This window comes from Schistocerca americana, chromosome 7 (assembly GCF_021461395.2).
Source record: "Schistocerca americana isolate TAMUIC-IGC-003095 chromosome 7, iqSchAmer2.1, whole genome shotgun sequence".
Taxonomy (NCBI): domain Eukaryota; kingdom Metazoa; phylum Arthropoda; class Insecta; order Orthoptera; family Acrididae; genus Schistocerca; species Schistocerca americana.
In genome coordinates, this window is record NC_060125.1 from 332,578,963 (window position 1) to 332,591,285 (window position 12,323).

At 43.6% G+C, this 12,323-nt stretch overlaps 1 protein-coding gene across 1 annotated transcript; it reads right to left on the minus strand.

The window, feature by feature from the left end:
- Nucleotides 1-3,219: 3,219 nt before the first annotated feature.
- Nucleotides 3,220-11,554, minus strand: LOC124622916 (glycine-rich cell wall structural protein 1.8-like). Its single transcript, XM_047148706.1, has 3 exons — nucleotides 10,796-11,554; nucleotides 6,670-6,981; nucleotides 3,220-3,462 (listed from the first exon to the last, which is right to left on the minus strand). Exons 1-3 carry the CDS (start codon nucleotides 11,552-11,554, stop codon nucleotides 3,253-3,255), a joined length of 1,281 nt encoding a protein of 426 aa, XP_047004662.1. The 3' UTR covers nucleotides 3,220-3,252.
- Nucleotides 11,555-12,323: the final 769 nt, after the last annotated feature.

Consider the following 12,323-nt stretch of genomic DNA (forward strand, 5'->3'; position numbering starts at 1 on the left):
CTTTATTCCGAATCTAACTTCTTAAAAGGTAATTGTCTTCTGAACAGCAAGAGGCTTTCAGCTATACAAAACCTGTGATTTGGAAGAAATTAATTACGAAGCGTCTTACGTACTTTGTCAACACTCGTCCTAATTTTAAATAGACTGTCGCCCCCGGTACTCGCAGAGTTATCACTGAAATGTAGCACTCTCAGAAGTAGACTAAATCGGTCTCGGGACATAATTACACTCAAAACTGGTGTGTTCAAAAGTGTATCTATGGACCAATAAACACTTAATTTTAACTTCTTAACTTGCGCCATTAGAAGGCAAATAGTAACAAAACAATTCATTTCCTCAGATCCAGTGTCTTTCCACTTTGACAGCCAAGAATTCACGGATTCGATAGTATGTTCTCTGGTGCAAACGAAAAAAGATTTGTTCCGCCTGCAATAAATTGCCACAGTTCTTCAGACGTAAATATCACAAGTAGATGAAAGAATGGTTGGGTCAGTATCTAGTTGACACTTGTATCCTGAGGTCGAGTCATCAAAGGAATCATACAACGGCCGGAAATCGGTTTCCTTCCAGTCAAACGAGTCATTTAAGCACGCTCTTTTCCGAAGTGTTTCACTGTTACTTCTTGATTCCTCGGATTCAGAGGAATTGCTGACTATAATCCTTGCTCTCCCCTCTGATGTACAGGGCTGAGGACTACAGCTTCGAGATTCTGTTGAAGATTCATCACTGCTGGCAACATCAGGTAATTCACACTCACTGTCGCTCCTAGTGAGCATATCAAGGATATTATTATCTGTGTAACCACGGCGACGTGATGTATCTCCCGTAGAGAGCAAGAAAACTGACGCATACACGACAAGCGAAGTCGAATTTTGCAAAGAAGGAGCACAGCAACGAACATATACGCACTCCGGAACTATACAGTCAGACCACTGAACAGCTCATGGAAAAGCAGGGCGGAAAGATGGCTCTGCGTGTTTTCACGTCTGTCGCGCTCAAGTAGCTGTGATTCAGCGCGCCTAGACTCGTCCCTAGCGGTGTAAAGGCTAAGGTTCGAATGAGCAGTTGCCAGCGGGCTCGTGCACATGCGCAGAGCTGAATTCGCATATGAACAGTGCCTTCCTCCCGCTTCTGGCTACTTGAAGCGTGGCTGTTTGCTGTATGGGCAGTAGCAGCAGGTAGCCAGATGCTACAAGGAAAAATTATTCTGGCACGCCCAAGCTGCTAGATTCGCGCATTCGCAGAGCAAGCTGAGTTATAGTGGGGGGGGGGGGGGGAAATCCTTCACCACGTGACCCGTGTATATGTTTCGTGTCTTCGAAATATTGCTGCTATCTTCGTTTACAGTTCCCACGTCAAATTAAATCAAAATAGATTTCTGGGGCCGGGAGCCATCAAGTGAATTAATATGCATTCTCATAACCATGAAATACCAAAATAAGTTAGTAGTTTCAATTTTCTGATTTTATATTATTTCCACCTAGTAATCAACCATTAATGTCTTAATGAAGCTATTTCTGTCTGTTTTGTAGAGAAATTTTCTTCTATTAATTTAGTTTATTTGGAACGAAGTATTTCATTCCGCACTATTGGCTACTTTCAACTTCGTTCAATTTCATGTGCAAATTTTCGTTTTCTGGGACGAATGACATTATACCATAATAAAGAACCAAAGATGAGAATACAATACTGGACCTCTGAGAAAATTGGTATCACGAAAACCACATGAAAAGCTGAATATCAAGTACTTCAGAGTGTATCTGGATATAAAAATGTGCAATTAGAGCGGAATGAAGCATTTTACTGTGGCTTATGAAATTCCCATGCTTGCCGGAGTAGTCCCTGATGTCCTGTTCCTTTTATGACACTGTAAGATCTCTTAATGCTATATACGTACAAACATACGCAAACATTTACCTGGAGCTGACTGCCGGCTGCGGTGGTCTAGCGGTTCTAGGCGCTCAGTCCGGAACCGCGCGACGGCTGCGGTCGCAGGTTCCAATCCTGCCTCGGGCATGGATGTGTGTGATGTCCTTAGGTTAGTTAGGTTTAAGTAGTTCTAAGTTCTAGGGGACTGATGACCACAGATGTTAAGTCCCATAGCGCTCAGAGCCATTTGAACCATTTTTTGAAGCTGACTAAGAAGGCATATTTGGTCAGTAGTTTTGAATTAAATATTTGTTTCAAATATAATGACAGCTGTAGCAGAATTTTACAAATCTGCCTTCTGCGAAAGTGTTTTTCGATCACAAGGCACTTGTCTAGTACTTCCTCTAGGCCTGAAGTTGTTTCTTAAATTTGTGTTTACGTCTTAAATTTATAGAATGACATTCTATGGTAAATTGTAGACGTGTTTTATCGTTTTAACTCCGTACATGGTTTCATATTTAATCCTAGACTAAAATATAAACTGTCAGTTGTACGGTTTCTTTGCCTCGCAGACCACCTTGTTAATTTTTTGCACATTTTGAAATAGTCGTGAAATTTATTGTCCTTTTTTCCGGTGTAAGCTACACAAGAAACTTTTTTTTCCCAAGAAATTTGTGTTGCAACCTAGTAGCTTTTTGCAGTGCTGTGTAGATGTAAACCTCTTGGCAATGCTACATAACAATATTGCAGAGTACGAATTTAATAAAAAAATCTGTCAAATTCACCCCATAGCCAAATGTCATGCTACTTCGAGCTGTGGAGTCTAATTTTGAAATCATATTTTGCCAAGAACTGCTTCCTTATTTGCATCCTTTATTTAGGTAGGATACTATAAAAGAATTGCTCTAAGTACAACTCTGTATGTCCTCTCAACAACATGCCGCAGGGCTGCACATGGTCACGTGATGCCCCACCACGAAATTCCACCAGAAATTCGACGAAAATCCTATGAGCAGAGCAAGCACCAAGCACGGGCTGCCTACGTCATCGTAGCTGCGAATGTGCAGTACAGCCTGTTGCCTGGTGCTGTCTGGTAATTGCTGAAATGAACCCCTGGTGGCACTATTCGCGTCAACATGTCCTTATCGCTGTAGGGAAAACCTAAGGGCCGAGCTTAACCCCGTCTGGCGCGCCAGGGCAACGGCGAGGCATGACGGGTTAACACGACCCCAGCAGTCAAAGGGTTAACGAGTTGGTAGGTAAATTTGAAAGACGGTACGTTTTGCAAAATACATAAATAATTTATTAATTTACATACAAGAAGTTTTAACATAACAGAATGTGACTAAGTGCCCCACCGGGGCGTTGGCGCCGCGGCGACGATCAGTAGCCGCCTCCCAGGTACTTGCCACCGCTGTAGCCGCCCCCGACGTACTTGCCGCCTCCATAGCCGGCGTCACCTCCGCCGCTAGCGTGTGCGTAGCTCTGACCGCCTCCCGCCTGCTCCTCGGCGCCGTACTGTTCGTCGTGCCCGTGGTACGCCTTCTCGCCGTGTGCGGCATCGTGTCCGCTAGCTGCGTCGCTGTGGGCGCCCTAAGTGGAAGGGATGGTCACGATAACTCACAGATAGTCACATTGGTGTTCACTGTTCGTATTTATATTGTGTATAGATATTGTGAAAGGCATGTGGTTATTGTAGGTAGTCAACATTATCCAAAACAGTTACAATAAAGTGGTCATAGTTATCTGGTCAGTGACAGCTGGGATTCAGCATACCTAGTAAGTACATACTGTGTAACTCCATTGTTCTTTGCACAATTTCTACAAGCTATATCCATTGTAACGTGCATCCTGCGTTTAAAAATTGTCCCGCTCTACAGTTTTGACCCTCTCACTCTTTACTCCCAAAACGCCCCTTAATTTTTCCCATCAGCTTATTCATTCTTTTAGTCAAGTTATTGCATAAAACTCGATTATCCATAATTCGGTTCTATGCCTCTTTCTTAACCATCTAACCTAACCACACAATTTTGTACTTTTATCTGTAGCATCACTTTTTTCTAATCTGCACTGTGTAACGTCCACATTTAGCTTCCATATGAAGGTAGTCTCCAGACACATGCTCTTAGAAAAAACTTGCTGTTACTTGCTATTAATGTATTTCTCTTCTTCAGATAAGCTTTTACAGACAGCGAACTATAACATTAGCAAAAATAAACTCTCCACATTTAATTTATAGTTCCCAACGTAGTAGGAACGGGGTGTCGGAGGAGTAGTTGTATGAATCGAATTTAAATCCAGAGAGGGCCTTCATGTATGTCAAAAGCAGTGCTATACACCATTAAAAATAGTTAAATGAGGGCAAGCGACGGCTAAATATTTTAGAATATGAAGCTGGGTTTTTATGTATTTGGCAGGCCATGAGATTACGAAATGGATTTTTATCAAACCAAAGCAAAATGTGGTACTTACGAACGCTTTCAGCTGTCATGAATTCTTTTTGGGAATTCAAACCTAGTCTTTGTTGCGAAAAACGTCCAAAGCCAAAGCATTTCGCATGACTTGTTACGAACCTTGACACTAGTTTACGAAATTAAAGAGATGTCTTACCAGAGTACAGCACGAATTAGAGGGAAAATATTGACCGTTAAGGTGGATGAACAAATGAAAGCGTATTTTTCTGAGAGAAAAGGTAATCATTCTGAAAGTACTGAGCTGAAAGTACAGAGCTACTTTGCCCTATGTCGGATGGGACAAAGGACAGCAATTTTGGGGCTGAAATATGTAATCATCCATCCGCGATGGATATTCAAGACGTCTTTCTAGCATCAGTGCCTCTTCTTTAAGTGGTCAGCAGTTTTATTTTAGTTCATGAGTGTAGGTTGAGTCTATTCCAGTCCCACTCTACTCCAACACTTCTACGAACATATCATCTTTGCATTTGCCCAGGATAGAATTTCTATCCTTCATGTCGTAGCCAGACACACTGTTCAACCTACGATATGCGACTAAACAGGGCGAGAAGTACGAGTTTTAGTAATATTCACCATAAACCGTGTAACGTTATGCGTCATAAGTAATAGGTGTCCCAAACAATGGGTACAAGAGGGGATGTCAGTATCAAATCTAAGATAAGTGGTCTAAAATAATATTTTGATCCAAATGTGAATGTATGAAGTCTTGCACAATTGATAAATTTCTTCCGGATTTTGCAAAATGCATTCTGCTGATTCCAAGATAAACAGTGTGCAAAATATCAATTTCCAACGTTTGCAGAAGTTCAAAAAAAGAGATTCGGCACTACGCTCTGCTCCATTACGTTTCATATAACCTTAATGTCATTCATTCAAATGAATGTATGCATAAATTCCGTCCTTATAACTTCACATTATGCACAATATTTCGGAACACGTGGATCCATCTTCAGGTGTTATGATTTGGATCTATGTTATGATTCTCCGAAGTTACGCTACGGTGAAACGCCGACAGAGAATGATAATGTTATCAATTATCAGCTATTTTATGATAGTTTTAGATTTTTTGTAAATAACTGCGTTTATATTAACATTAGAAACCAGGGAACACATAAAATTATGCCTCTGGACGCTCCATAAACAGCATCAGCTGAAGATTTGTGGAAGATAAAACGTCATTGTGCATAGTTCCAAGTTGTTTGCTGCTACAAGCGTACCTTACGTGACGATATCTGCACGTAAAATTTAGAACTGAGGTCGAAGACATGGGAAATGATTTTCAGTAATTGCTATTACTGCGAGAATGCTGGTGTCTTACATCATTATAAAACCGATAGCGGCTCCGTCCAGTTCTATAGTGCTATCAATCAGGTGTGTCAGACCTGGGGAAGATCACATAGAACCGACAAGTGTGTCAGTGAAAATGGTGGTTTGCAATTGGGAGCGAACCTTGGAAACGAATGAGATATACTACAAAACAGCTTTTTCATAAGAGAAATCCTGCTCAAAGCCGCAGAATTTGAAGCTGAGTTCTGGAACCATCAAGTTAATAATGCAGATGTGCCTGTCGCCGTCTAAACATTCAAAATCTGGTAATGATATTTCCACTACTACTGTTACAACCACCTTCGGTTACCTCATGAAATAACTTGTTTCTAAGCCTTTGGCATGTACTGAACCCAGTGAAGGACTATCTGCAACGACCGTTGTGACCGAGCGGTTCTAGGCGCTTCATTCTGGAACCGCGCGACCGCTACGGCATGGGCACAGATGTGTGTGATGTCTTTAGGTTAGTTAGGTTTATGTAGTTCTAAGTTCTAGGGCACTGACGACCTCAGGTGTTAAGTCCCATAGTGCTCAGAGCCATTTGAATCATTTTTGACTATCTGCAATTTCACGTGGCGAAATACTATGCGAAGTGAATCTTCCTGGCAGATTAAAACTGTGTACCGGACCGAGACTCGAACTCGGGACCTTCACCTTTCGCGGGCAAGTGTTCTACCAACTGAGCTACCCAAGCACGACTCAAGCCCCGTCCTCACAGTTTTACTTCCGGAGTTCGAGTCTCGGTCCGGCACACAGTTTTAACCTGCCTGGAAGTTTCATATCATCGCACACTCCGCTACAGAGTGAAAATCTCATTCCACTATGAAAAGTGTTTCAATTATTCTTGGTGTAAGTCCTTGGAGGAGAGTTGTGCCTGGGTAATAAACTGAGTGGACAGTGTATGTGCTTGGGTGTCATAATATTGTGATATGTACCTCTTGTGGTCTTTCAGTGTAAGGAGTTGCCACGCAATGACACAAACAGTAAATAGAGGACGTACCTTTGAGTAGGCACCCTTCTCGCCCTTCTCGTTCTCGGCGTGGCCGCCCTCGAACTGGCCGCCCTTCTTGTAGCCGCCGTGGCTGACGGCCTGCTTGGCTTCGAAGGCGCCGTCCTTGCTGTGGTGGCCGCTCTGGTGGGCGTCATCGTAGAACTCGTGGTCCTTCTTGTACTCGTCCTTGTGGTACACATTGTGGAAGCCGCTGGTCTTGTGGCCCTTGCGGTGGCTGCCCTCCTCCCCGAAGCTGGCGCTCTTGAAGCCCTTGGCTCCCTGCTGCTGGGCACCGTAGTGCGCCGCCTCGTCGTGGTGGGCCTGGGTTCAAAACAGCCACGCTCAGCCACGTATCTCTCGCGTACCAACGTGCTGGTATGATTCCAAAGAAAGTCCTAATACACACGCTATTACTGAATTGTCCCATTCATAACAAGGATAGCTTTTGATTCTGCCTTACTGAAAAAAGCAGTCGCACGATATCTTTGTTTAAATAACATGATTCCCTTCTTAATGCTAAAGGATGAGATTAAAAAAACTGGTACATCTTGAAGTCTGGTCTAGTAGCCATCCTCCACCTTCCGAAGTACAGCCGTGCGTCCCGTAAATCAGTGCAGTAACTTCGCACAGATTAACAAAAATCGTTAGTAACTGATGTAGAGGCATGAAAACTATAACCTGGTTTATTGGTCAACTTCCATTTGTCATGGTGCACAACAATTTTTACACCACGACCACAGTACACTAAACCACCGAACATAGGCAACCAAAATATAGTCACGCTGTTAAACACCGAAGTAACAGCAGATTGAAACTGACTCTGTACGAATGACGTCTGTATTTAATGTCAGCTAAGGGAGTAGCAAAGGCTCGTAGTTTTGGAGGATGTTGAGAAAGTACCTGACTATACCGAAAACCAATAACTACTAAATAAAAGGAAGTATAAAGGACGTTGTTTACATACCATATAACCTTAAACGCTATATATGATGACACTATTTAAAAGAACCGCTGCCGCACTGAGCTTTATCTCCACTATTCGTTATTAGTTATTGTGTAACAGGTGGAACGACGTCCAAAAAATAAAACTGATTTAATATCATACAAGGAACTACGAACAGTGAAAAGGAATCGCCAAGAATATTTGTTCCTTACAGAATATTACATCGAAGTAATGATTCATGTTGTGAATAAAACCCAAGAAGTATATCGTTAAAGAATTGCTAGGAGATTTTTAAAGTCGGACCACAGGATGCAACAACACAGATGGCCCTAAACGTAGTGTCAGTAAGAAGTTATAATCTAATATTCAGTTCTGTAGCATGCTAATCAAAATTCATAGCAATCAAAATGTGTTCCCTGAAAAATGTCGTACTAAGTCTACAAGCGATTTTTGTGAATAGCGCAGCAGATACAGAAGTAGAGATGTAACAGATATTTATGAAAATCGGGAGAGTTCCGTACTGCATACTGCATTAAGTTATTTCGATTACTGTTCCACACAGACGTACGCGCATCTTTCCTAATCAAAGTCGGTGATCCGGCGTTTAAAAGTGAACCGAAAATTCTCTCATATGCGCTTATTGCAAATGAGTAATTTTTTTTTATTTTTTATTTTGACTGACTACCATACAGAATGGTCTTTCCGATGTGCAAGTTTCTCCTTTCGTGCTCTTGACACCACTAACTTTCTTGAATTACCCATAAACTCTTATCGTGTACACAAGTTTTGTGTGTGTGTTTTTGAGCTTTAGTAACGTTTCACTGACTGAAAACTCTTACACTTTAATCGGTCGCTTCAAGTGATAGGTTTGACAAATCTTTCTGAATACATACTCAGGAAGTCTACTGAAAACAACGCAATAATTTCTCATTGCACCTTTTAACTAACAACTCACTGTGCATTTGCTAACCTAATGGCAATTAAAGTTTCATTCTCGTTATTAAAAGTGTATGGTAATAAAGTAAACTTCAAGGCACCACATCTCAAAGTCGAATACCAACCGTGAATTAGTTGCTTTAACAAGCAGTTGCCTCTAAACTAATCATTTCTTCTTATGTGCAACAGACAGTGAAATTAAAAATGTAGATAGTATAATTCAGCTGCAGAAAATATTTTTCTATTGTAAGTTATTAATCGAAACTTCCATTTTTGTCACAATGAAACCTCATTTTCTGGTAAGAAACAGTGAATTTACCATGTATACAGACCTACGTTCTTGAAGGAATAATTTCGGTTATACTACAACAGGTAGTTGTATTAAAATCATCCCTTGTGTAGATAATATTCTCTCATAGGAGAGAGCACATCCAGCGTGGAAGACGCTTGTAGAGATCCAAGAAACCGAATTGTTAAACAATGAAATCTTCAGACGTGCAATTTACAGGATTAGCAAACAGATAAATGCACGCGTCCCATCGTAAGGTAAATGAAGAGAGAAATGTATTCATACATCGACCCAGAGAACGAGAATAAATTCAGGTAAAATATGTGCAGAAATATAAGTACATTGTGCATAATATCTGTAACACCCATGAGAACGTCACGTCAGTCCTACGTGACACAACCTCTAGCTTTGAAATTGGCCTCATTTCTGCGAGGAAGAGATCCCACGTGCCTCCTCAGGCATTCCATATTCAGCTCAAGCCGCTCATTTAAAATTAGGTGACGTAAAGCTACAAACTGCGGAGTTGCAGATGTCTGGGTTTCACTTACTGATCCAAATAGCCTGTGACATTTTGTGTTGGACTAAGATCGTGTTACTTGGCAGGTCTTGGTAGAGTTCAATTAAGACAGGTACTGATGCATACATGTACAGTATTCTAGGATGAGTAGGATCAGTTTTTTAATTCTCAGTAGGTGTCTGTTGCACGTGGAAAGTAAGTTCAGAAACGGTGTATTTATGGCAGTCTACCCATTCCTAAAGAAAGGTGACAGGACAATAGTAAATAACAACAAAGGTATCTTTGTTTTTCAAGTACCGTAAAAGATATTGCCTCCAAGTTTACTTTAAAAAATCCGAACACAGCTCTAACAGAAGATCAGCGAATACCAAACCAAGTTTCTTCCAGGGTGCTCGTGAAAAACATGTTCCATTTAGTAACAGTATTGAAATATTATTCAATCCGCAACAGCCTAATCTTCGGTATTTTCTTCGACTGCAGGAAAGCATATCACTCGACTGACTTACAGCCTCTTCTTGACTTCCTAGAAGGGCAGGGAATAGATTCAAAGATAGTGTACCTCATAAAGGAAACACTCAGGACGCAAGGTTAAGTAAAATTTGTGGGAGAGATGACAGAGCACTTTTCAATTAAAAACGATGTTAGGCTAATGATGCGGACTGCCATCACTCCAACCTCATCCTAGACAAGATAATTAGGGAAGCCAACTTCGGCGAGTTGACTTTAAGAGCACTTGCATTAACCTCGAAGTACACGCAGATCAAGAGGTCAGGCCCTTAAAGTATCTTGGTGGGATTGATCTAGAAAAGGAAGCACGGAGATTTAGATTACAGTAACTCAAGAGAGCGTACGGGGGAACGCATGACATCTACGAGAAGCAATGCATGTCAAAATATACAGAGGTTACGCACTACAGTACGGTGATCAAAGTTGAAGCTGTACGTGCAGCCGAAACTTTAATTCTTAACAGAAAAGGCGACCTCGAAAAAAATCTCAAAGGAAGAACCAAAGATTATGATGAAAATTATTGGACCAAAATAACTGAGGACATATACTGCCTGAAATCCCGTAAAGTAACAGAGAAATTACCGAACCTGGCTGCAGACACTAGGCTCACATTTTGAGGACATGTTCAGAGAGTGCCAACAATGAGACTTGCACACAAAGTTTTGACGCATGTCGGAAAATTAGAGGATATATCATGGGTTCAGCAGCTAGATGAGAATGACCTCGACAGACCGCAGATAGAGGCAGAGAAAGTTGTAGACGAGGATCTGTTGTGTCAAAAGATAAACTGGTGGGTCGTACAGCAAAAGAATGAGGTGAAAATATATAAGAGTCATATGGAATACAAGGGGAATGAATGCATTGAGTTTTCCAATAGGCTCTCTAAGCCAAAAATTACTACAAAATAATTTAGAAAATAATGATAATGGTGGTTTAGACTTACCTTCTTCTCGCCAGCTCCTTCGCTGTAGTGCCCCTTATCGGCTTCGGCTGCGTGGACGCCCTTCTCGCCTTTGTCGAATGACTCCTGCACCTTGTAGCCCTTGTCCCCCTTGCCGCCCTTGGCAGCGTGGTGACCCTCGGCGTAGGACTCACCGCCACCCTTCTTGTAGCCGGAGTCCTGGTAGCCGCCGCCCTGCGACCCGTAGTACTCGGCGCCCTTGTGGCCGCCAGCGCCGCCCCCGCCGTGACCCAGGTCCTCCAGAGCTGCACTGTGCTCCAGACCTCCGTCGTAGTCGATGTGTCCGATGCCTTCGCCGCCCACGTATCCCAACCCAGCGCCGGCGCCGAGGCCGCCTCCGTGTCCGAGGGCGCCGAAGCCCTTAGGCAGCACCAGCTTGCTCAGCCCCAGCCCACCTGCCGCATAGTACTTGCCGAATCCAGGCCCGTAGTACTTGCCGTAGCCGGCTCCGCCGCCGAGTCCCACGCCGCCTTCCACGCCTTCGGAACCGTAGTCCGCGTAGTGGTCGTAGTAGGCGCTGCCATCGCCGTCGGCGTCGCCGAGCTTCACCACCTGCACTGGCCCCTTGCCGTCGGACTGGTATATGTACCCTGTGGCCGAGGAGTCGAGGTCCTTGCTGGCGGAGCGCATCATGTACATCTTTCCGCGGATGTCCTGCGCAGGATCCGGACTGGCGCCAGCCCACGCCGCTGGCAGCAGGCACGCCAACACCAGAAGACGGCTCGTCGGTCTCGGGGCCATCGCTAGAAGAACTATCTGTGTGTGTTCGCCGAGTGCTACCTGCACCGAACTGTGCTGATAGCCTGCAGTCCCACACCTTTTATACACCGGCCGGCTGTATCTTTTCCAGAACCTTCGGATACCGATACATGGACACGTTAGGCAAACGGCCTCCGCGATCGTGCGCTCGTGCCGAAACGGTCCACTGGTTCTACAGCCGTGAATGTCAAAATACCCGAGCACGTGGGAAGCCCCCTTTTTGCCTCCATTTTCTCGTCCGCTGTCTTGGCTAACTATATCGCTCGAGGACACGGCCCTGCGGGCGTCTCTCTCGCAACGACTTCCCCCGACGGCTCCGCCGAGTGGTGGGGAGGGACTATGTCGGCAGCTCCAAGTTCCATTGCACTTTGTAAAGCCAACGGAATTCCGTCTCCTGTTAGGAATCGGTCGCGCTTGCGGTGCGGTGCCGAAAGCGTGAAAAAAGCACAAATCAGGTCGGGGAACCGCGCTGCGTGATTACGACGTGCTGCGTTGCTGTAGTGCTTGCCTGCTTGCGTACGCACTGGTATGCGTTCACGCATGGGTTGTGTGGTGTGTTTGTGGGTGTGTGAGTGGTAGGGCCATCGGTAAAATAGCGACGTATCGTTGTTTCCCAAAAGGACATCGACACACAGATATCGGCGACGTATTTTCCCCAATATATCTATATATCGGTACCTAAATGACAGTAGTGCCAATACTTTTATTTTATATTACTTTTTTCAGCAAATACATTTTTCGGTAAATACAT

What these genes read in the sequence shown, in the direction of transcription:
- LOC124622916 (XM_047148706.1), bottom strand. Translation starts at nt 11,554, where the DNA reads ATGGCCCCGAGACCGACGAGCCGTCTTCTGGTGTTGGCGTGCCTGCTG. An exon ending in AAGGAGCTGGCGAGAAGAAG is followed by an intron (nt 6,982 to 10,795) that starts GTAAGTCTAAAC and finishes TTTTGAACCCAG; the next exon opens with GCCCACCACGACGAGGCGGC. An exon ending in AGAAGGGTGCCTACTCAAAG is followed by an intron (nt 3,463 to 6,669) that starts GTACGTCCTCTA and finishes CCTTCCACTTAG; the next exon opens with GGCGCCCACAGCGACGCAGC.